Genomic DNA, 26,574 nt, shown 5'->3' on the forward strand with positions numbered 1-26,574 from the left:
GTGCCATCGAGTGTTAAAACGCGAAAGGCGAAGCTTGAATTTAGGGGTATGTCCCTCATTCGAACCCCTCACCCGTATGTATTTTCAATGGCATATTATAAACTTACGAGAATACTTTATTACTTGAAAGAAGTAAAAATACATTAATGAGCACATATATTTTTAAAAGAACTAAGTGTTTTAAGCTAAGAATAAACTAAAAAGTTACACAGTGTAACTTTAACACTGTGAAGCTGCTTTGAAACAATCATCATTGTAAAAGCGCTATATAAATAAAGTTGATTGATTGATATTCTAATCTTACATTCTATTTAGGATGGATGGCCCAGCCTGAAAAATGCTGGTTTTTGTAATGATTTGAGCATTTAGAAACCAAATTTATGAGACCGTTGTTAAAATATGAAATTTAATCGTAAGCATGGTGAACAGCTTTGGAGATTTGAATGTTTCCTCATTCAGAGAGATACGAGCTGAGCCGTACTATCATGACTGAAATAGCTGACCGAGAGGTGCTTTAAAAATGGCCGGCGAGGGAAATGACTTGCTTTCAAGGGACTTTGATAAAAAAATAGACACAAAGGAGTACATCAAGTGTATAGAGTTGTAAAATGAATGTAGAGAGCAGCTCGGATCATTTGGAGAAATGGTTCAGTTCATATTTATGATATGCAAACTAAGCAGAAGTAAAGCAGGAATCTCCATTTGCTCTCCCATTGCTGCCTATGAATCAGATGAGATATTAAAGAGATCCAATTTGTGGTTTTCTTTCCCAAAGGTCTCTCTCTCGCTTGAACATTTTTTGTTTTTCTAAATGAAGCTGTATGTCTATTACAGTTTTTCTGAATTGCTATCACACATTCCTCATAACCATCATCCACTTTCTCAAAACCTTAAACACAAAACCAAATCTTAAAACTACATTTAGAGAACATCTGACTCTTCTGACAAAATCAAACAATTGCCTAAAAATCTAATAATGCTTTCAGATTATACACACATCAGTCAATATTATAAACACTACAGATCATTCATTAGACACTACATTATAAAATGTAATAAAACAGAAATAAAATAGTGCTAAATATTACTGAATATCTGTATATTCAGCACTTGCAAACTGTAAAAATACTGCAGTCCAACTGCAAAAGCCAAAAAGGTTGAATAAAACTTTAAATGAAAAGCATGTTACAGTAAACTCAATAAAGTTGTGCAACTGCAAAATCAAAGTCAGTGAGAGATTCATCCTGCCCTAGCATCACGTCTTCATGTTGGTCCAGCCTGAGGACTTTGTTCACATCACAGGCAAAGGGCAAAGGGACAAACCCTCTGGTGTACCAGATCCAGCCGTGACTATGTCCACAGTTTGCTCTTTCTCATACTTCTCCTCTTCCTGCTCATCTCACCACCTCTTACACATACTCTTCCTACTCTCCTTTTCAGATTGTTTCCATCTATTGTTTGTATCAACATTTCACTGTAAAAAAAATGTTTTTAAGTACAACCAACTTGGATGTTTAAGGCATTTCAACTTACAATTTTTTTTCTGAATTGCTAAAACACTAAACCTCATTCTCTGAACCAAATTCTCAATAGCCTAAACTATTTCTGATCATCCTTAAACAAGTTCAGGTAGTTTAGACACCATTTGCAAATCTCATGCACTTTTAGCAAAACTTTAAACACATTCTCAACTCAATTCTGCATATGTTTCAAAAAGCTAAACACAGGCAGGCAAACGTAACTAAACACATAAACACGACTAAAACACAGTTGTCATTGTTTACACACAACGACTCAAAATTGTTCACACTTATTTCTAAAGATGTGACCTTACCAACTGTACACAATACAAGTCAGTTCAGAGTGCCAAAATGTACTCAAAGTTACTCAAAGCAAGGTGTGGAGAATGTGAAGAATGTTGTGAAGGCTGGATCTGGTGCACCAGAGGGTTTTCACCTTTGCCTGGCAAGAAACGGCATTGCCTGTGATGTGGAAAAAGTCCTCAGGCCAGACCCAACATGAAGACGTGATGCTGAGGCAGAATGAATCTCTCACTGACTTCGATTTTTTTAACCTTTGTAGCGTTTGCAGTTGTGTTGTTGTATTGTTACAGTAATCAAGTGCTGAATATACAGACAGTCAATAGGCATACAATGTTCAGCACAAACTTAAAACTACTTACTAATGAATCACCTTTCTACGTATTTTGGGATTACTATACCTTTTTATGTAATTACAAAATACTTTGTAATTACTTTGTTACAATATATTTTTGTCTGTAACTGCGTGCTTTGGATTCTGTGTTCATTTTTTATGTAGTGTCTAATGAATGTAGTGTCCAATCATCTTTCCAACGTGTTTATAATATTGATTTATGTGTGTATAATCTGCAAGCATTATTTGATTTTATGATAAAATGGTTTAGAGGCAACTGTTTGATTTTTGCAGAAGAGTCCAATGTTTTCTGAATGTAGTTTGAAGATTTGGTTTTGTGTTAAAGGTTTTGAGAAAGTGGTTGATAGTTTCGAGAAATATGTTTAAGCAATTCAGAAAGATTGTAAATTACATTAAACATGATAAAACATTTGTTGAATATTGCTTAACTTATTTTATTGAGTTAAAGCAATGTAAAAGCATATGTTGTCATAACTTGTGTGTAAACAATGACAACTATGTTTTAGTTGTGTTTAACTTTTGCCTGCCTGCTTTTCATTTAGAGTTTTTTTAAACCTTTTTGGCTTTTGCAGTTGGTCTACTGTATTTATTTTATAGTATATGAGTGCTAAATATACAGATATTCAGTTATATTCAGAACAATACTATATTTGCAGTGCATACTGTACAGTATACAATTTATTCACCTTACCTAAGTTGTGATTACTTTTTATGTAAATACAACATTTGTCTTTTGTATGTAACTGCAAGCTTTGGATGTGTTCTCCATTATTTTGATATAGTGTCTAATGAATGATCTGGGCTACGTTTTCCAAAAGCATCATAAGCCTAAGTTGATCATAGAGACCATAGGTGGCAATTGTTCTACAATCAACTTAAACTTATGATGCTTTTGGGAACCGCAGTCCTGTAGTGTTTATTTTTTTACTGATGCTTGTAAGATTTGAAAACATTCGATTTTGAGCACAGATAAAATGGTTTAAAGGCAATAAAAAAAATTGCCAGAAGAGTCGGATTTGGTTTTGTGTTTAAGGTTTTGACAAAGTGGCTGATGGTTTTAAGAAATGTGTTTTAGGAATTTAGAAAAACTGTATTGTCTGCATCAGATCTGAGCTGGCTTATTTTATACAGTTGGTTTATACTTTAAACCCGAACAAGTTTAGCCTGACGTGGTCATACTCAATTCTAGTCAGTATATGAGTCTGAAACTGCTCCATTGGGCTGTGATTATGGGGCGTGTTTCAACCGAACCAGGAAAGACATCAAATGGATAGACCAACAACCAATCAGAGCAACGAAGCAACGCATAACGTTATTTGTCAAATATCAACAGAGCTCAACTGCACTGTGTTGCCAAGTCCGTGTTTTTTTCCGCGGGTTGTTTTCCATGTCCGCGGGTTGAAGCGACTATTATGTGATATATAGAAAGCATGAATGCGAATTTTAGCAGGCAACCATGCCAAAATAACACACATTTTACCCCCGAAACGGCATTTTTTTCAGTCCAGTAAAGCGGCTTGTGAGTCCTGACAGAACACAGACCGCCTAAATGACACTTTAAGCAAAACATCTCAAATGGAGATTGATAAAATACAGCTTACTTGTTTATTGGTGTTTTCAGATCATCTACACGCGAGAAAGAGCTCACGTTCGTGCGGTTGCCAGATTTCAATAATTAAATCCCCCAAACAGAGCTTTTCTGTGAAAAGAAACCCATATACTCTCCAGTTTTTACCTAAACATGTCCAATCCGAGCTCTCTCTCGCGCACATGTGATCGGTGACCAATAAACAAGTAAGTTGCATTTTATCAATCTCCATTGACTGTCATTTTAACTTATATGGTGGAAAAGGTGACGTTTGCTAGAAGGATTGCGTGAACGATCTGTAAGCAAAGTACCTACGGTTGTATTTTGTAATACAAAATAATATTAACCTTTGTCATTAGACAAACTATTTAATTGTGTATGGTACTTGGAGTTTCCTATTGTTACTGTACTAGCATCTTGCGTCATCTAGACAATGCTGTCTCTCTAAGAAACTTTCAATTTAGTCAGAAATTGTTTAAACAGCTAGTCAATAAGTGGATAAATTACTTACTGCTTGCAGGAATATAGTTGCCCCTTTCTTCGGTTTAAGACGCTGAGTGAAGCTTGCTTGAAATGGGCCGAACAAACAACGATTTGTTGTGGTATCCGAATATAATAAACCTCAACCATGAGTCATAAGAGCCGTTTTTGCTATCGCCGAGTGTCTTGTTTACCATCAGTAGATTCGGCTTGTTTGGACTATGCAAATGTTGGGGACGCTTACATCACGGTTGGGTTTATGTTGAGAAGCACCTTTTTTTTCCGTTGAGTGTTTGATTTACGAGATTTACATACGAAGTAGGAGGCAATGATGTTTGAGACTCACAGTATGTGATGTCCATGTACTGAACTCTTATTATTTCACTATGGCAAGGTTAATTCAATTTTTCATTCTAGGGCACCTTTAAGTAAGCAGAAGTTGCTGATTTTTATTTTGTACTCATACATTTGATTTGCTCTTAGCTTCAAATATTTACGTAAGCTAATTGATATATTTAAATTAAAATGACCAATTGAATAATAACTTGGCAAGCTTTAGATAGCTAATTCAATAAATGCTACCTTGCTAAATGGTAACACAATGCTTTGATAACATTACCATAGCATAGCACTTGCTGAATGACTACAGCGATATAATACATTTTGCATACAGTATATGTGTTCTCAAACTAAGCTCCTATTCCACTCGACACCATGATGGTAACTCCCAAAATCCCAACATAACAGAAACTTCTCTAAAATAACAAAACAAAACATCAAACACTAATAAATCTCCACCTTAACATTAATCTTGCATTTAAAAAAAACATTATATAACACTTAATTTCAGCATTTATGCTCCCTTTTGCGTGTCATGGCAAAGCATGCTGGGAAAAAACCCACCCCAGTTTCAGTTAAATTTAAAGTAAGTCTAAATTAAAAGAAACAAGTTCATAAAACTCTAAACAATTGAAACAAACAATTACTTAAAATGTGTAAGTTTTATGAACTCCTAAGAAAAACAACTTTCTAAATAATAATAAAAGTTCAATTGATTGAACTAATTTGTTTAATTTGAGTTGGCTCTGCTCAAACCAATTAATTATTTTGAGCTTTAGGGTTTACAGATATAAGTGTGAACAATTTTGAGTCATTGTGTGTAAACAATGACAACTGTGTCGCAAAAAGAGGGCATGAGATTTGCAAATGGTGCCTATAACTGCCTGAATCTGTTTAAGGTTTTAGAAAAAGAGAGAATCATTCGCAATTCAGAAACTGTCAGATCAATCTGCGAGCATCATAGCTTTTGTTCACAAATTAAGTGCAGGCTCTATATAGCCTATGTAATCTAATATTCAAAACAGCTTCTCTTGGGGTTTTAACCAGAGTACACTGAAGCGCAGAAAGCATATAGAATCCCTCTTACTATGATGTCTTGTTCCATTAAAGAAGAGCTAAAAAAAGCTTTATTAGTCTGCCACTCGGTCGAGTCTCATAAAATCAATTTCCCATTTCACCTTACAAAAGAGGAAAAAACCCTACATGCACTGAGAACAATATGTCCACTTTTCATTTCGCTTCAAACATAAGAACCATATAGGAAGGGATTTGAGTCTTGTGGAACCCGAGGATATAGGGAGTGAGATAGCCCTCTCAAAAAAGCTTACACCAGGGAGGCAAATCACACAATTCGTCACAGAGATTCTCTCATTCTCGGGCAGGGTGTCCAATGCCAGGAAGCCATGTGTTCTCAGATGAGTCTAATATTGCACTATGAAGGAGCCACACAAGAATGCTCTTGGGTGAAAGTTGGAGCCGTTTCAGGACAAAAAAACGATAGTTGTTCACACTTGTTTCAACCTCTTCCTGCTTTTGTTTGCTAAAGGAAACTGCACGGGTTTTGCTTTGTTGTGGGTAAAATTCTGATCATAAATGCTTGCGGTTGCCAATAATGCCCAATCACAACCTTGTCCCTGCCAAGCTGTTCAGTTCTAGCAGTAGATGTCTCTCCATGCTTTGGTTGTAGCAAACACGCAAAAAAAAAAAAAAAAAACTCTGATTCCACAAATGTGCTCTCTAATCTTCGTCCAAATTGAGCTTGATCCAACAACAATGGACTCACCAGTTTTTCAGACAAGCAAATTAGTCACAAGTTTATCAAGTCACACATGCATATGCAAGATTTACTTACAGGAAATGTTTAGCAAGTATTATTGGGCTAAGATGATAAGAGTTCATGAACAATGTGGGGTTTAAATCTAGCTACAACATTTTAAACATAATAAGCAGTTGCCCCAATAATGACAGTGTTAGTTCAACAATGAAAAATAAAATATCATAGGGTTTTAAAGCTCTACGTGTTTGGATGAGGATCACTAAATATGATTCCTGCTCAAGTGAACATGATATGCAATGATAGTTTCACCCACCACGGCAAGCATCATGGGAGGTTGGCATTTCGAGATGCAGATGAAATATTTGTAGCCACAACACATGGAGCTTTGTAATGTCAGCCCAGTGTTTTTGCCCCCAATGGCAACGCAATATTCATGACTGTTGCACCAAACAGCACAAACTACCACTGCAACATCATTTGAGCACTGAAAGTTTGGTACTGCATTGAATCAGAATCTAGAGCTGTAGAGAATAAAAATCAGCCCAAATGCTTGCTGGATTTAAGACAAAGCCGAACTAATGTTTAAAAGCCTGCAGGATACCAGAGAGCTAGAGGCCGACAACATGATTAGTTGGCCTCTCTAATCCTCCTCACCAATTAATGCCAGCCCTTACGAAAAAGAAGTTTATTCAAGTGTGCTATTAGTGTAATTTAAACTAAAAATAAGGAAGTATACTTTTAGCCTGCTTTTTACGTACTTCTCGAAAATATATTTCAAATTGCACTTAAGTATGCCTGACTTGTACTGGCAGAAAAGTATTTTTATATAAAAATATATATTATAAGAAATGTATATTTGGCCTATACTTGTACCTATAATTAAGTATTCTAAATATACTTGGCTTATAGTTGTGTTCAATTGTTTGATTGAGTAGCCTATTCACTTTTTTTTCCACATAGTTTTACATAGTGTCTTATAAACTTCAATTGTTTGAAAATATTGATGTATAGATATTGATATAGATATGTTCCTGAATTTTTTTGTATAGGCTAGTTCACTGGTAGCGTACTGTACATAGGAATTTACTTCAAATCTACTTAACATTGACTGAATTTGGGGTAGGCTATTCATGTTTTCCCTGTTATATGGCAAGGGGTGTGATTATGCATCTTCTGAAATAGTACAGGATCTCCAGATCAAAACACAGATGAAGAAGAAGCAGAAACAAATAAGAAAAGATTGCTTAAAGGTCCATTGAAGTGCCTTTAAACGTGCAGCATTATTCAAAGTGTTGACATAATTTTAGAGCAGCTCCTCCCCTTTTTTGAAACAGCCAATAATGTTTCATTAATATCACAGTTTGACTAGACCCTTTCTGTTTGGTAAAGCCAGAGTTTCCTCATAATCCTAACTGTTTATCATCATAATCTCCTCCATATTGGTGCGTGTGAAACGAACGTGAAACCAGACATTGTTTGCCTGAACTGAAAGCATATGTCTGAAAACTATATGTAAATATGCACTACATTAATGACAAGACGATGTAGCTGTTTAGGGGGAAAAAAACTAACAAATCGTACCTGTCACAAATGTAGCTGTGGTTAAACGTGCAGTATGCAACTTTTGGCCACTAGGGGTCACTCATTCAAAATAATAACAACAGACGTACTTTGATGACGTCGGGAAAGTGCGTGGGCTCATGGGAGTTGTTGTCATTGTCACTGTCAACCAGCGAATCTGGCATCTCCAGCAGAAAACATGTTCACTGACAAGGTAATTGTTATATTACATCTCTATTATTGCTAAGTTTAGTTACGGCTTTTCACTTTATGTAATGTCAATAATGAAATAGCAGCGAGCTACCGTTACTTAACAAACTTATCAGTAACGTTAGATAATGTGCGAGACAGAATGTTGTGCGGGCGGTCGCTATGTCAACATACCTATAAGTTGGTAGGCTATGTTGACATATTAACCGCGCATCATAATTTGAGTTACTCAAATTATAGATATGTTGACATGGCATCCGCGATTGTCGAACATTCTGTATATCAACTGTTCAATAAGGAAATAAATTTCAATATAGTTTATCATTACCAACATAAAACATAGTAAATGAGAGAACCAGCACCAGCAATACGTTGTTCATTGGAACACGCGCTGTGTCGCTCCCCACGTTCATCAATCATTCTAATAAACATTTATTTTGGAACTCAGAGATATATGAATAAGTAGATCATTATTAAATCAATATTATATGTAGCTAGTATTAACATATGATAAAAGTGACGGTCACCTTATATTAATTTACCAAGATAGTGGCATATTACCTTATGAAGCTAACGTTACTTTCTCCAGCTACATATAAAACCAATAATAGCTAGTCCATCTGCGTTTTACACATGACATCATCGTGTCACCAAATATACGGATAGAAATATACTTTTGAATCCGTTTTTAAAAAAATAGCTGTTTCAGTCTCCAAAAACACAGAATCCGCCTGTTTGAAACGCCGATACAATACAAAATGTATACGTATTCAGCTAAACGCGTCTCAATGTGGTCAAGATCGCTATGCAATATGCAAACATACAGTATGTTATGATTATATGATTATTATGTTAGCTGAATGGTTACTTAAATGACCTGTTTATTAAAACGCAAGCGAGATCAGCATCTCTCTGCAGTCCGAGCTTGTCACGAAGATTTCGCCATCTTTCAAAGGCTTCTCCAAGGTTTACACGTCTCTTGCTTCTTCTACTGTCCCAAAATCTTCTCGGGTCATTTTTTTTCACCCGTACGTTTGCGCTTTGTTGAGCTGGCAAAACGTACAGGCAAAGAGTAGTCATGATCCATTATAATTCAGACTTTTTTATACGGGTGTTCCCCTTATACTGTCAGTGTTCCTCTTTGAGTTTGGCGGTTCCGCCGAGTTCCGCAGGAAGCAAGACACAAACGTGGATATGACGTCAAAGACGGGCGACATAACGGAAATAAAGACACGGTCCGTGTCTTCGAATTAAAATATTAATTTCTCTGGATTTAGAAGTTAATTGGAACTGTCGGGATAATGTAAACACACAACTTTAAAAAATATATAACATAGATATAGTGATCTTTTATATTTTTAATGCTGAAACATTACATATTGTGCCTTTAAAGTTTATGACATGCCCGTTTCGGGAATTTGGGTATCAATTTCTAAACTTCGGTAAACACGACATCAGAGGGCGTTCATGTGCAATTTTTACCTAGGAAACTAACATTTACAATTATTCCAATAGCATGTGAAGGCAGCATTAGTCCCAGGTAGCATTGAAATGGGGGGAAGAGGGGATAGGGAAGAGGGGATAGGGATTGCAGTACCAGTTTTGGCCACAATCTTACATACTCCCTTTAAGTATACTTAATAAAATCAACATGAAGTATACTTCTTTTTCGTAAGGGAGGTCTGGCCTGTAGACATTGAAATCCTATCAAGCATCCATTTTGAAGCAGATTGACAGGTGTGATAGGGAAACCACTAAGGTAACACCCTTACCTTAGTGTTTTCCCTATCACACCTGTCAATCTGCTTCAAAATGGATGCTTGATAAGATCTACAGAGGAATAAAATATATGTTCTTACCTCAAACAATCGCAGGACATTGGCCACCATGATGGACACCGAGCTGCCTGACGCTCCTATCACGCCCACCACACGCTCAGGCTTGCGTATGATTGGTTGTTCGCCATTGGAGCAGCGGATGTCAGATGTGTCTTTCTGAATGAGAGCCTGGACAAATGTTAGAGACTGCTCTAGAGCATAAGTGTCCCTGGAACATGTATCAAGAATCCGGGCCCCTAGTGTGATGTTGGGCAGTAATTCTGGGTCACTGTTGATCTGGTCCAGTGCGTACAGCATGGCCTCCATCCGGTGGATTCCTTTCTCTTTCTTTATTTCTCCACACGGGACCCCTGCGGGACCCCTGGCATGGACTGGAAAAAGGCCTCCCAAGGTGATGTCCCCAGGAATTTTGATGGAATGTGGGTGCGAGTGCTGGTGAACCGATAAACATGGGCTTAGCCACACCCACAAAATCCACAAGAGGCGTGGCCATGTGGTAGAATGACAGCTGGTCCAGCTTAAAACCCGGAACATGCCAACCTGATGATTCAGTAAGAATGGAGGAGGGTGTGGCGTCATAATGAATCAAACACGAAAGTGTTCATCCACTATCTGAGGAACCTGTCAGAGATAAACAAAAATATGAAGAAGAGAGGGGGGGCATGTATTAGTGATGCTTTCTTTGTCTAAAATAGAGGTAAACTTGTTATTATTATTATTATTATTATTATTATTATTATTATTATTATTATTATTAGTGCTATCATTAATCGCAAAGTAAGCCAGAATATTAGTATAGTAATTTTGTAATTTTATTGTGATTAATCAAATTTATACAAAAGTAATTGTGCGTGATTGTGTGTGTAAAAAAATATGTTTATTATTAATAATAATAATCATTTTATTTTACATTATAACTATACATTTACAATATTAATATTTGTGGCTGTTTTCTATTATTTATTGTGATTTCCATATGACAAGTTTGGCTTTATTTTGATTAATCATGCAGCCGTACTCTTTTAAACTCGCATGCCTTTTTGACTTTTTACTGTCTTTTTGGGTCAGTAAGTAACCAACTAGCAATCCAGACCACCATAGCAACCAAATTGAGACGCACTAAAAAAATAACCATAATGAATCAACCTGCAACCACATCACGTCAGAGTGTGCTAGAGCAAAACTTGAAGCTTTTTTAAGAGTCACTTAGTTAAAACACTTAAATTTTAACTGTACATTCTTACAATGCACAGTTCCCATCGAAATAAATGGATTCACAACATTCTCTTATGACAATTTGAATTTCAAGCACTCTCTAACTATTCATGCACAGAGTATAACACGTCATAAACAAGACCAGATACAATATGCAAGAACGCAGGTTTCCTTCTCAAAGCATCCACTGAGAAAGCCACTGCATTGAAACACTGAATGGAGAGTGATATAGTCTGGCATGTGGTGAAGCTCCGGGGAATGGATCCCAAACTGCTCTGATGTGTACTGATTGTAATACCAGCTGTGGAATGAATGCCTCTCCAAAGGGTTCAAGGGTCACGGAAGATTGAATTTGTTCAGAAAGCGGCGACAGAAAAGACATCTAAGAATGAGAGAGACATAGCCAGTTGCTAAAACTTCAATACAATAAAAGTTAACTTTGATGTTGAGAGTACATAGAATAATGCTTTTCTCTATTGGATGATCAGTTACTCAGAGATGGAAGAAAGAGTAACCCATCAAGGAAAGATGAACAGACCTGTATATGAATCATCATGAGCTTTTTCAATGATTTTGACTATTTTGTTCCTGTAGACAATTAGAAAATAAACTAGGACAATTCTGTCACATTTGTCATTTTCCTTAATCAACAAAGGTCATCTCCAGCATGTCTCTAATGATTTTGTTTCATACTGTAGCATCCTGTGGAAAAGACAGTGATGGAAATAACATTTTTATAAGACATAATGGGCCCTATTTTAAAGGGGTGATGAATTGAGAAATCAACATTCCCTTTTTACCTGTAAGTATCAGAGCTGAAACCTTTTTTAAACTTTTTATAGACACCAGGCCCAGAAAACAATTATGAGCTTCATCCTTACGTCATCGCAACGAAACACGTCTCTAAGAACGTGTAATTCAGTAGCCCCGCCCACCGACTCATGGAGCTGATCGTCTCGCAAGCCAGCAGCAATAAACATTTGGAAGAAGATAGCAAGATATTGTGGAAGAACTCAGTCACTGCATAACTGAGTGTTCACACTGCCGGCGGCGAGAGCGGCAAGGTGGCCGGAAGTCATTCATTTTCAATGGGAGCCGGGCGGCGAGCTCCGGCGAGAGCAGCACGGCGCGTCTTGGACGATTTGGGCGTCGAGGAGAGTTAAAATCAGCTCAACTTTATGGTAATGAGCTATGACGCGGTTCGGCGGCAACCAATTGGAATGTAGAAGTGCTCCGCTTGAGAGAAATCCAGAGAATGCAGGCATATAAACTTTGGTTCCGACCACATTAGTTCCCAAGCCAAATGTAGGAGAAGTTGATCATTGCTGTGCAGGTTTCCCTATCATTTATGACGAGACCATTCATAGTGATGTGTAATTTGTTTAGAAGTCGCGCAACACTATTTTACTCGTTTTTCAGCAGGAATGCAATTCATTCTTACTTTCACATTTAAACGATTTCATGAGGTTAACTTATACCCTTCTTGTGTTCAGTCTATCAATCAACATGCTTGTTTGATTTCCGGCCTCTTAAAATACAGTTTAAAAAAAGAAAAAACATTCAATCTACGTCATAGCGGCAGCGCGTCCATGAAGCTTTCTACAGCGTCGTTGGCAGGGTGGCAAGAGCGAATTTTGACACTCTCGCCGGCGGTGGTGTGAACGCACGGTAAGCTTCCTTCGGATCACAATATTAGGAATGTGTGATACTTCAGTTATTTTTAATGAAGTTCCAGCTCACGTGGGGAAGAACGTTTGTGTGTTTGTTTCATTTCACTGCGGAATCACTTGAAAACAAGTGCTGGATTCGCCAGACACAATGTTGTGCCTTCTATAAACAGTGAACTGGTGCAATAAACTTATGTGAGTAAAACTTCTTTTTTATAAGTAATAGTACTAGTCCCGGGGCTGTACAAGACGGGCTACCAAAACTTACGCCCATCGGCAGCAATTCTTTCTTGATCTGGGCATGCACGTGTGTGTGTGTGTGTGTGCTCGCGGTTCGCTCCAGTGACACGCCCATCAAAACCGAGCGTTCAGGAGAGAGCCTCAAAACCAGTGTAGAAAATAGCCTATTACTTATTAGTTATGATGTTTTTGAATGTAAAAACCACACAAACGTCATTAGTTGACCTCAGACAACAGTATAAAAAAAGAAAAAAAAACAGTTCATGACACCTTTAATTAAGCACATGGTTTAAAGTGCGCGGCGCAGGTGCACTTAGGGCGGTTCGAATCCAATTAGCTAGTTTAACGATGGGGAAAATGGTTTGACAGGCCTGGCACATGGTCTAAAAGGGTTGTCCCTATTCTCTTAATTAGTCATGGGTGTGTTTTGGGCGTATCCGAGTCTCATGTACCATTCTCTTTAAAAGCCAGTTGCTCTGAGGCACACCATGGCAGATTCTCCATTTGCATTTGCGAGCGGAGAGACTGAATGCTTTTCCAGAGAGGAATCCTTTTATTTTTATTATATAAAAATGTTTGTGTGCTGCTGCGCGTCCCTTTGTGTGTAATAAGCAGAGTGCACGTGCATTGTGGAATCCCTTATAGGGGCATATTACTAACACACTCTTTAAGTAACAAAAAATACTGCGCTATTGACTTTAGATTTCAGTTATCAGGTTTCAGTTGGTCAATAGCATAGTCGATTTTAGTTGCCTCAAAATAGCAACACGATGCGCCTTGGGTCGTGCCTGGCACCGCATTGCGCTGGGTGTGTGATAGGGCCCAATAACTATTACAGGATGACTTTGCTGGAAGTTACAGTAAAATATTCTATTCACAGACTATATTTACTTTTATTTTTCTTTGCTTCCTTTGCACATATACATGTGGCATTGTTTGATTATTTTTTGTTGTATCATTGGTTGTCAAGTCACTTATTTTTATAGCACTTTATGCAATACAAGATGTCTAAAAGCTGCCTCAGAGAAATAAACATGAAAGTAATGCAAACATAATCAAATATGAGACAGATTCAAATTCAGCTGTAAAGCAATTGAAGCAAGATAAAACCATTGTTATTCTGCCAGATTTAGTTTAGGTGTTGATTCAGTTCAGTTCAATAACTTTGTTAAAGGTGGACTATGTAGTATTTTTGCAGTAAAATATCCAAAAACCACTAGGCCAGTGTTATATATTTTGTTCAGTTGAGTACCTACAATATCCCAGATGTTTCCAACTATTTGTAAATTGTGAGAAAATTGCTATTTTAACTAAGGACAGGGACGTTGCAGCATTGCATTTGAGGGAGTCGCCTGTCAATTGCGTCATATCTGTGTTACCCTCGGTTTCGGCTTTTATTTGGCAGGAGTGCTTTCCTCTTAGCAGTGTGAACAACTGAACGCACGGAGTAATGACATAACATCGTTTTAAACACACTTAAATGTATCTAATATGATAAACAGAGCTCCATTACCTCAAAATCATAACCGGAAGAGCGGATCTGAGCAGGCGCCCGGCAAATGAGTCCCGTCCCGTCATAATAAAAGTCCCGGTATTCGCAAGGCGGGTATTTGTTTAACAATCGCTCCAGCAGCTTTGCTCAGGTCCATAACACTCGGTCCTGCTCTGCTTTAGACTACAGTAACGTTAATAACCGCATGCAGGAACGTGATGTCTGCCCGAGTCCTATTTTTCACCGGCTGTGATGAGAAGACCACATCTCCCAAGATGCTGTGCTCACACTTTGCGTCATCAAACTATGCATTTGTTTTGCATAGGCGCCCTCCAGTGGACAAAAGCTGCATAGTGCACCTTTAAGTTGATTTGTTATGAAACTATAAAGCAGCTCTACAGAAGACAAGTGATATTTTAGGTTCATCCGATAGTGTCAGTGCTGTCAAATCAATAATATTGCTGAATATTAAGTTGGTAACATTTGGTAACCAAATACACTAGTTTTTGAAACACTTAATTTAAATATAAAAGGGATAATTGTGGCAAGCAGGGTGGGGCTGAGAGCCATGGGAACGGAGCAAGGCAGTTTTCCATGATAGGTTGCCACTTTCATTTTGTGTTTGTTTATTTTATGATGAAAATTTTGTTGAACGTTTGATGGTTCCCGGCTCCTTCTTCACTGAGCTTTAACTTTGCTACATTAGTGCTGAAACCTGGGAGAAAGTAGGGAAACACTGTCATAATGCCTTCAGCACTGTTGGGAAGGCTCAGACCCATCAAGGACGTTCAAGGCAGTGGAGCTGTAGAGCACATCAAGGGGGCGGATACTTGCCTCTGTCAACCAAAGGATTTAGAGGCAGCTGTTGTCAGGTCAGAGGAGGTAGCCATTTGCCAACATCTGAGCCTGTATCCAGCCACTAGTGTGAGGAGCAAGTAACGTGGGAACTGGGCCTTGCTGCCGGACGCCAAAGAGAAGCTCTGTCTCTCCTTATCTTTCTGTCTCTTTTTCTCTGGCCTAATCTATCCCCAAGGTGCTGCGGCCACCTGGAGGAATACAGTACAATCTTGAGAGTCAATGATGGGGGTATGTGGCAAGCAGGCCGGGGCTGAGAGCCGAGGGAACGGAGCAAAGCTAGTGGCGCAATTGCTAATGAGCGTCAACAAATGGAAATTTTGTGCTCGGGCCCTAAATAAAGCCATCTGAGAAGTAGCACAAAAAAAAAGTTTCATTAAAAAGCTTTAATATGTCCTTTATATAGGATTTTTTAGCATCACCTTTTATACAAATTATTGAATCAGACTGCCAAAGTCAAAAGAAACTTCTTCTTTTTTTGCAGCACCCAGTCAACAGTAAACATTACACAAGAATTCCATTTCGACCACAAGACCTGGTTTATGTACAAGAGTGGAAGAATAAATCATTGGGTCTGCATCTGACAGCTTTCAGAACCTCTTAGCAGAGAGACATTACATTTTGATGAAAATTTTACATCACACTCCAGGAACATCGCTGTAGCGACGACATCTGCTTTTTGCTGCAGTTGCTTTGTATTTGCTCAAAACATCTACTCAGTGACAGGTGTTCGGCAAGCAACTTCAGATATCGAACGCTGGTGTTACAGTTCCTTATGAGCCTTGATTTAATTTACAGTAGGAACTGGATATTGCATTTGCTTCGAGTAGCCTAATCAAATCCTAAATCCTGATCTTTTCACTAGGTTCTCTGCCTTCCTGGGGGTTTTCCTCTTGCATTCCCTTTAAATTAATTTAGCTAACACAAATCAGATTGAATATCTAGTGCAAAGAATAGTCTCCCTTACTGATATCGAAAAATATTTCCCCTTATAAGAGCTGTGTGTGTAAAATGCCAGAGCACCCCATTGCTACTTCTGAAATTAAAAGACATTTTTAATATTGCAAACTAATTGTTTTGAAAGTGAGTTCATTTCCTTGTAAGAAGTAATTTGATTCCAGGCTGGCACTAAAGTGGCAGAGCCACAACATCAGGCAGTAATCGAAGGAGACAAGCTTTTCCCCGCGCTCTCTCTAGTAAATATCATTTTCATGGTGATAAAACATCATTTGATGCTGTTAAACATAATGGGCTGTTTCAATAATCCATGGTGGCATCATCTAATCACAGTAATCACTGTTTGTTAAGGACCTCGCATGGTTGGTGCCCACAGCGCAACGGCCGCATGCTATAATGTGGCATCAAAATAAACGCAAGACCGCGTTGTGCATTCAGACATGGAAAATGTTTTTTACAGGACGCCTCCCTAAGCTGATCCCATCTAAAGAAACAAACAAACCTGTAAACAAGCCACCACTGAAAAAGAGCAACCCAAGTGAATGATAAAAAAGCAGCATGTTTATGAGGCATTTCAAAGGGAGACGAAAACGCTTTCTAATTCATTTGCACATCAGAGGCAGCTAATATGACTAGCTGTAGCAGTCAATAATAGCAGACTGTTATAATAGATTTCTGTCTTTCACTGTGAGTTTCTTTGCTTTTCCTTCAATATGTGCAATTAACTTAAGTATTATATGACTCTAAGGACTTGAATTAAAGTAGAAACCTAATTATTAGGAATGGCCTCTGCAAAGAAAAAAAGAATACATTGTTCATTTCTTATCACAATTTCTTTAATCCCTCAGCCAAAAACATTTCTGATATTTTCCTGTTTAACCAAAATCCCAATTTCATTTCATAGTCTGTGAACAGAGGCCCTGTTAATGCTTTTTAAAATTCATCAGCTGAAACTATTAATGCCCATTCGGATGTCTGGGCTTTTGACAAATGGTGAGGTCATTCCCAGCGTGACATACTTACTCAAGATAATGTGATCACTCTTCAGAAATGAAAGGCTGGAATAATGGATAATACAACAAATCATTGGGGGCTTTTTTCCCATCGTATTAGACCTAAATCTTGCAGCAGATATCCATTAGGAGCCATTGGAGAGAAGTTTGAGAGAAACTTATTCTGAAATGATAGACTAGATGGAGTCAAAGTGACCCGGCACAAAACAGGGTGTCGCATACAGGAACTGTACCTGGATTAAGATAGACCATTCTGCAATAATGAGGTCAGCCGTTCGGATATAGACTGTCCATAATAGTTGTAACAGACACTGGGGGTATTTTGAAAACCCATTCATCTTCTTGTTGCCTGGATATGAGGATTCATTCAGGATATAATGGACAAAGGGAACTTTGGCAAATCTTACATTGTGCAGAAAAAAGCTAAAGCCAGAGCCATGGTCCATAACATTTTTAGATATATCTCAATTGCCGGCCAACCTGTTCATGCCTTGGTGATGTAATGGTGCATAAAATGACAGGTAATAGACCACATCAGGCAAAAGGATGGGTGCACTACGGCCTTAAAATTATCCCTTCAGAATCATAAATTCACAAATGAGACATGCTACAGCCTGGCAACATATGACCATCATAAGAAATGCACATCAAGTGTGTGATTTGGGACAAACCACGCATGCATCCAATGCTACACAATCAACTTTTTGGTTCCAGAAAAACTTTGAACTACAGAACTACTAAAAACCATGATAAAATTTTAAGGATGTGTCATGTCTGGGCAATTCTACCTAGTCAGGAAAACCCCAAAATTACAGCCAAGGTTTTGCTGATTAGCGTGGCCCAGTTAGCCCCTGCTTGTAGACGCCATTACTACACCATTGGGAACATCTTTCTTAATTGACCATTTTAAAGCAACAATTTTCCAAGTCCCTTAGAGTTAAACAGTTCAGTTTTACAGTTTTTTAATCCATTCAGCCGATCTCTGTATCTGGTGGTAGCACTTTAAGCATTGCTTAGCAAACATCATTGAATTGGATTAGACCATTAGCATCGCGCTCAGAAATGACCAGATTTTTTCTATTTAAATACTTTTATGACTTGACAAAGATTATGCTTACACTCCTCTCATCAACTGATTTATGAAGCTGTGCGCACCTCTGCAATCCAGGTGTACGCAATACCCGCTCTTGATAAATGCCGCGGCTGAAAATGATCATCATTAGAATAACACGCACCTACAAATCTCTGCCTCCCCCACGCCCTTATTTTACGCCATCGAAAATAGATGAAAAAAAATATTTAAAAGAAGAAGAGTGTCATTTTTATTTTTTTGTCAGTCTGAATTATTTTCAGTCTCAGTCCGTGCGCAGCTGTCGGGCCTAACCCTGAAACGTCAGGTAAAGCGCACAGGCTCGCAACTGGAGGAATACATGCCTACAAATCAAATGGTATAGTCACACAAATTAAACATTGATTGTTGATGTTGCACAAAAAAAACACTGAAGTTTATAATTACTATGTTGTTGTTGTTTTTGTTTTTTACAGTGGGTCATAATATAGCATATCTTTGTCAGTGCGTTTTGTGGTGTTAGGAATTGTTTTTCTGCGCATTTTCGCACCAACTCCAAACGTGCGTACACCCCCTCCTGAGCTGGCGTAGGATTTGAGCGTGCCGTACGCCAACGTCTATATGGATAAATCTCAAAGTCACCGTGGTTTTGGGCGTACGCCAGGTGTACGCTGGAAATTTGGTGTGTGTACACGCACTTTTGATAAATGAGGGCCATTGTGTACCAAGACCAACGGAAAATGAATACAGATAAGAACTTTTCTCTCATTGCCTAATAATCATGTAACTTTGCTGCCATATCATGGGTGCAGCGGCACAATGATATTAAGCAGCGTCTGAAAGCAGTCCTCAGATAGGTCACTTTTAATGCAACCGGCACTAAGTTTGTGTAGTTGCAAATAATGCAGAGTTGCAGCCCACGAATTAGGTGGTGAGATTTACTGTGCGATTAGCCATGGTTCTGTGTGTTGTAAAGAGCTGTGATAGTGAGTCGAAGGTGTATTCGACCATCACGTTTCACAGAATACCAACGAAAAACAAGCAACGAAAGAATTAGTGGTTGCCTGCTCTGAACCATACACAAAAATAGGGTGTCAAAATTGTACCTTTAGCTTGTCGCTGGGGCAGTACCCTTAAAAGGACATCTTTGTACCTGTTTTACTCCTAAAAGGTGCATATTAGTACCTTTGAGTACAGATGCTTACCTTAAGGTACTACTATGAACCTTTTTGTGGTAAAAATGGTACAACGTTGTTCTTTTAAGGGTACTTCCCCAGCGACAAGCTGTAGTACCCCTAAAGGTACAATTTTGACACCCTATTTTTCTGTGTGTATATATCAAAACACCGGTAACATTAGATTCAAACAAGAAACTGCATGTTTGCTCAAAGCATTTGGGACCAGATGACTATTTAAAAAACATGGACAGTGTTAGCCGTACCACGGTACGGTGTCTAAAGGATATGGCCAGACAGGACAAAGTGTATCATCACCCATGGCTGTAAGTAGACGTGCCGATTTTCTATAATGCGATTTATCGCGATATGGGCACTTTAAAATATCGTAAATAATAATTTATTAACAATTATTTTATTTTTTTTATAATGCACTCAAGAATACTTTGCCCATCAACCGTATAAATGCTCAACACCGCTGTATTCTGCGTCAAAGGGACACGCGCTCAGAAGTAAATGAGACGAGTGAAGGAGACACGTTAATGAAGTGCCGCTCAGTGACAGCAGAGGGCGCTGATGAACTGCAGAATGCAGCGCTTACCCCGGAAACCCGCAAACAATAGAAACCACGTGTAGTTTTTAAAACAGCAATTTGTTTTTTGTAATCTCAATGTTGTTCATCACAGCACCAAATACTTAATACTTAAAGACTTAATAGGCTATTTATTTTCAAACTTAAACATTTTTATGTTTTAATCTGGACTACAACATGCCCTAATGATTAGAACTGTTCTAATTATATGTTATTGTTCAGTAAAACTTTGAGATACGACTTCATTACTTAGCATGTTAATTCATTATTACCAAACTGACAATGAAAAATACTTATAAATAATGAATTATTCTAATGTTAATTTCTTAGTTACTGTTTAATAACATTACAATCAAAATCAAAATAACTTTTTTAATGGACCTAAGATAAAACTAACGATGATCAGTATTTCTTAACTAAAATTACAGAAAACATTATACTTTCTGTACAAAATGTAGCTATTGCTCAATCTTAGTTAATGCATTAAATAATGAGACCTTATTGTAATTTGTTAGCCTACCTGTTGTTCTTTATAGCCTAATTCTTTTGCACTTTAATCTGTTTGAAAATTGTACTTTTACAGCTCTTTTTGAGCTGAAATCAAGAGACCACTTAACATTGATTTCTCATTGTTTCTCAATGTTAAGTGGTCTCTTAATTTTTTTTCCAGAGCTGTATATATTTTTGGTGCATTATTGTATTTAAACATTCAGTTATTTTTGTTATTACAAAAATAGCTATTGTTATGCTATGCAACACTTTTTTTTGCAACTTATTTCAATATTGTGATAATACCGTATATCGTGATAAAACTTCAGCAATTAATCACATCATGAAAAATGGATATCGGCACATGCCTAGCTGTAAGTATTACATTATAATCTAAACAATTTAACTATAGAAGAGTCGAGTTTTAAATAGGAAAAATGTTGAAAGTCTTTGGTCATTTCTGAGTGCAATGCTAATGGTCTAATCCAATTCAATGATGTATGCTAAGCTATGCTAAAAGTGCTACCATCATATACAAAGACCGGCTGAATGGATTCAAAAATGGTAAAACTCAACTGTTTGACTCTAATGACTTGGAAAATAAGCCTTTTTTTAAGTGGAGCATTCCTTTAAAAGTAGCTGTGCATACCATAGACCATTAAAAAAATATGGACGACGCACCTTCACTATCTTCCAATAAAGAAAAGTAAAGCCGTCAATGTCTGAATATGGCGTGGATGTTGACATCTTGCCCTGATTTGGGACTTGCAATAAAGAGCAGGAAGTAGAGCTGATATCAAGACCCCGTCCACGCCCCCGCAGTATCTGTTAGCACTGTTTAATAAACAGTTATGGAAATGTGTTAAAATTAAAGCTCCAAATCTCCTCCCGAAAACCCTAAAAAAAAGTCTGTTAGTGCCTCAGTGACTTCTTCACTCAGACAAGCTGTCAATCTCAGCTGTCAACCATGACGTCACACCACCTGTTTTATAGCATCAAATAACTAACTAAAAACAAATTTATTTAAAAAAAACTCTTGAATTACATCAGCGTAATAAAAACAACCTAAAATGACAGAAACCATTGTTGGAAAAAAAAATAATTTGAGGTTTAATTTGATTGTTTAGTTTGTCCCACATTCCATTAAATTACACAGAGAGAGCGGGGTTTATGAGCTATACTGGGACCAACCACCTGGGGTTTTTATTAGCCTTTTTTCTATGCTTTACCTAAGTTCAGTTTTTTTTGTCCTTTAATTAATTATATTTCTATGTCTTTATTTGGCTGTTATGTTTGTTGCTTTGTTTATAGTCCTTAATTTGCATAGTACGTTAAAAACCTGAAGTAAAATATCTACAAAACCGTTAAATACATTTTTCCCATCTTCCTGACATCATGGCAGACGTCAAAAGTCACTACTGAAGAGTTTGTGCATTCCTGTTCTGCCATCAGCCAATCAGAGATATCATTACATCATTTTCTTGCTTCTCAACAGTAATTAGTCTCACTATTTATGGCTTTTATGGCTCAGGTGGTTGGCAAAAAAAATGCCCATCAGTGCAAAAAAAAAAATCACTTCTGTCGTGAAGGATTTCACATGAACTCTTGCTGATTTTTCTAGGGCCATTTCAAAGAGCACACACGTTATCAAACAAAGATCACACACACACTGTGAATTCTTGACATTATGCGAGAGGGCGCAGGGAGCAGCTACAACACTTTTTGCAAACATCCCTGATGACATATGACATTGTGTTCACACAAACGGAAGACTTTTAAATGCTGACCTCTCATGCACAGAAGCATGACACAGCCGACAGGGGGTTCACTGTTGCAGTGATAATTCAAAGAGATTCAACAGACCTCATAGCATTGATTAAAAAACTAGGAATACATCCTTCAGGACATGGAAAGCAGATAAAAGGAGCTTCAAGACAAGTGCACAGAAGAGCACAAAAGTCATCTATATTGCAATGGTTGTCAAAGCCTTAACCTTAAAGGGATAGTTCAACCAAAAATTTTAATTCTGTCGTTATTTAGATATGTCATTATATGTCATATATTCCTCTTTTGTATAATCACGATAGACATTTCAAGGCATATATATACATATTAGGGCTGGGCAAGTTAACGCGTTATTATCGCGTTAACGCATTTATTAATTAACGCAAACAATTATTTTATCGCGCATTAACCTAGTTATTTATTATTATATTAAAAGGCCGTTCACTCCCTCTGAATACACAGACAAACCATTGGTCACAGGAGAATACAGGGCTGTCTGTAAGCCAAGGGCTTGACATTCTTTGTCTGGGACAAATGGGACAAATAAAATATAAAAATAACCAGAAACGCGAGAATGATTCAGATTTTTTTTGTTGTTGTTTTTATTATATTTAATGTAAACAATGATTGATGAGTGTATCTCTGCCTCTGGTACGTTAACAAGTCGCGTTGAGGCTTGCGCTGCCTTTCTCTTTTGTGAGAGACATTCGTGGAGAAATCAAAACAATTGAGCAGCGATATAAACTCACAGAAGAAACATACTGGGGTAAAACTGAGCTTTTTGTAGTTGTTGATATTTATGATTTATGATATTGTTAATAACACAAGTCGACTTTGCAATCGTAAAGTGTAGCATGAATGGTGTAGCCTATAGTTCAATAAACAAGTAGCCTAATTAATATTAAGGTACTTCAATTTTAGATCCAAACAACCTTTTTTGTTCCATTTCACCCATGATTTCACAGACGAAAATAGTTCCAAAAGAAAGCAACACTCAGCGCGGTGTTTTGTTACTAAATGATTTAGCGTTTTGAATGAATCATTTGAATAAATGACTCAATGACTCACTTATGAAGACGATCACTTGCTGCAACCTATTGGCGGTTATGTTTAAACATATGATTGCATGTTTTATTTAGAACATCAATCTTATAACATTATTTATTGCAGCTGTATTTTTTGCAGTTTTAAATTATTTAATTTGATTGGTAACAGCCTATAGTGTTTTTACTATTTTAACTGAATTTATTAATCAAATGTAAGAATTTAACATGAAAGCTGATGCATACATTTAATAAGATTTTTTTTAAATGGCCTTTATAAAATTAAATAACGCCCTGGGGTGAATAATAATAATAATAATAATAATAATAATAATAATAATAATAATAATAATAATACATTTTATTTATAATGCACTTTATATTTAACAAAATCTCAAAGTGCTACAGAATTAAAAACAATCAACAACAATAAGTAAATGAATAAAATAAAATAAATAAAACTGAAAAAATAAAGAAAGTATTAAAAGCTCTGAATATCACAAATATGCAGATTTATGTCGTCCTATGTAAAAGCTGACAGAACACTGATGAGAATATTACTATAGAATCAATATATGTATACCACCAGTTTAATTTAATTTGATTAAATTAATGTTTAAGTTGCTATTTACAATAAATGTTGTAACTGTTACTAACGTTTAACTGCTGTAAAAAGCACCTCATTTGTTTAAAGTGTTTGCAAACCATATGTTATTACACTTTTGTTCATTTAGCAGCACTTTAGCGATTAATCGCGATTAAATATTTTAATCGTTGCCCAGCACTAATATATATATATATATATATATATATATATATATATATATATATATATATATATATATATATATATATATAATGAAATAATGCACACAATAATGTTAATGCAGAGTTTGCAGACCTATGTCTTTTCAAATGCGTATACACATCATGTGGCTCAATAAAAGCCATACAGGATTGCAGATGCTTTTATAAAATGATTAGAATGGCTTTTCCCAACAGAAAGAGAAAAACAATTTAAATCCTAGTCCGGTATCTTTCCTTTATGTTTTCCCAAAATTGGACTATATCCAAACATTGTGGAATATCTGCAATTTCCACAGCATTTTGTTTACAGTCACTATTGAATTGGAGACAGGCAAGCCATATTCTAACATAAAATACCTTTAAAACATGATGGGCATGTCAGAGGTTTCAATACGAGTGAATAAAAATAATAATAATAATTTGTTACATTTATATAGCACTTTTCTGGGTACTCAAAGTGCTTTACATGGAAGGGGTGGAATAAAGGGGAACAATCCATCAATCACATTAACAAACATTGTTATTATATAATGTTCAACATCTTAAATGTTGACTCATAATATATTTTATAAACCAATTTGTTATGCTTATTTACCTTTACAAAAAATAAGTTCCATATATCGTGATATTATTAGATAATAGTAATAATAATACATAAAATGATACTGACCTTATGCATACAAGCCACAGTATGTACACTGTATTCCACACAGTATAGCCTCTTCACTTCAATACCAGTATATACTTCAATACTTCAATAGTCCCCCAAAAGATTATTTTCACAAAAACCTATTTTCATGCTACAATATCCTATATTCCTCTAGCATGAAATGGACTTATCATACATTGTACTTCAAGGAATAGCCTACTAGAGTATTATCATCATCATCGCAAAAACGTGTTAATGCCATGGTACCTTGATTTATCCCTGGTACTGTAGGATTGATATTCACTGGTAACACTTTATTTTACAGTGTCCTTTTAAATATGGTACATATAGGCCTACTTACCATAACAGTAAATTATGCATAATTACATGCAACTAACCCTCAACCAAAAACTAATCCTACCCTAACCCTACAGTAAGTACATGTTGTTAATTACTCAGTACTTAAATACATAATTACACAGTAGCCTAACAAAGGCACCTTAAAATAAAGTGTAACTGAATTAATTTAGTACTCCATTTACATCCTTTTTGGAGCAGCCTAGCTACCGTGTGTTACATGAATAAAAAATAAAAGGAAAAAATAAATAAACACATGATTATACGACGGTACTTTTTGTCCGTTTATTGTATTATGGTTAAAATACTTAAAAATAATAATAAATCAAAAAACTGACTGAAACCCGATTAATTTTTTGGGTCGCGCGAAGGACAAAACGACAAAAACTGAGATTTACAACATAAACATTATGGGTTTCTTTTTTTTTACCTGTTCATCCTGATGTCGAACTTTCTCCAAGTCTGTCGAGACATCCACGACTTCTCATCAAACCCTCGAAGACATTACGACTCACTCAAACCACCTGCAGATTTTGACATTCGTTTATTCTCCTATGACCTACTGAGATCACCTATGACCTGTTTGAAGAAAGCGCGGAGCTCTTTCCCATCGTTTCATTCATTCAGTGTTGCGTTCCGCAGTTCTGCCCGCGTTCTCGCCTCGCTCTGCGTTTTCACCATGAAATGAGATTCATATCGAACATACAGTTTTTCTCAACACTGTGTCGCTTCTAATCTCTATCAAATCTCTTAAAAGCTCGATTCCCCTCCCCTCCTCTCGCTCTATCGCTCTCTCAATGTGAGTCTCTCCCTCTCTCTCTCTTTTCACTCCTCGTTTGCTGTCATGCAGTTTGTGTTGGTTACTCTTCTACCCTCATGTTCAGTTTGGGGAGTGTTGCTGTTTATTTGCGTCTCATTATTCTAATTTTTTTCCACAATATGTTTGGCTGGGGACCTCAAGCACAATTCGATAATAAAAATTTTGAATGGAGTTTCAGCAAAATGCACGAGTAGGCTAGTGGGGGGGTGTAGACGACTAATATTAGTGGACGACTAATATTTGTTACTGGGTTTTGATTTGCTCAGACAAACTTATTGGAATCATTTTAATGGTAAAATATGCTAATGTTTTTACATTTCTGCATATAATTTTCTGAAAAACAATAATGTAACCAAGTAAAAAATAAACATACAACAACTGA

General features: G+C 36.8%; 1 protein-coding gene across 1 annotated transcript in view; it reads right to left on the bottom strand.

The window, feature by feature from the left end:
* Positions 1–26,213, bottom strand: part of grm6a (glutamate receptor, metabotropic 6a) — a 99,739-nt gene extending 73,526 nt beyond the window's left edge. The window contains exons 1-2 of the mRNA XM_067414343.1: positions 25,803–26,213; positions 9,989–10,588 (exon numbers count right to left, since the gene is read on the bottom strand). Of these exons, the coding sequence (XP_067270444.1) occupies positions 9,989–10,546 (558 nt within the window). The 5' untranslated portion in view covers positions 10,547–10,588; positions 25,803–26,213. The remainder of the gene's footprint in view (positions 1–9,988; positions 10,589–25,802) is intronic.
* Between the last annotated feature and the right edge of the window lie 361 nt (positions 26,214–26,574).

This window comes from Pseudorasbora parva, chromosome 13 (assembly GCF_024679245.1).
Source record: "Pseudorasbora parva isolate DD20220531a chromosome 13, ASM2467924v1, whole genome shotgun sequence".
Lineage (NCBI taxonomy): Eukaryota > Metazoa > Chordata > Actinopteri > Cypriniformes > Gobionidae > Pseudorasbora > Pseudorasbora parva.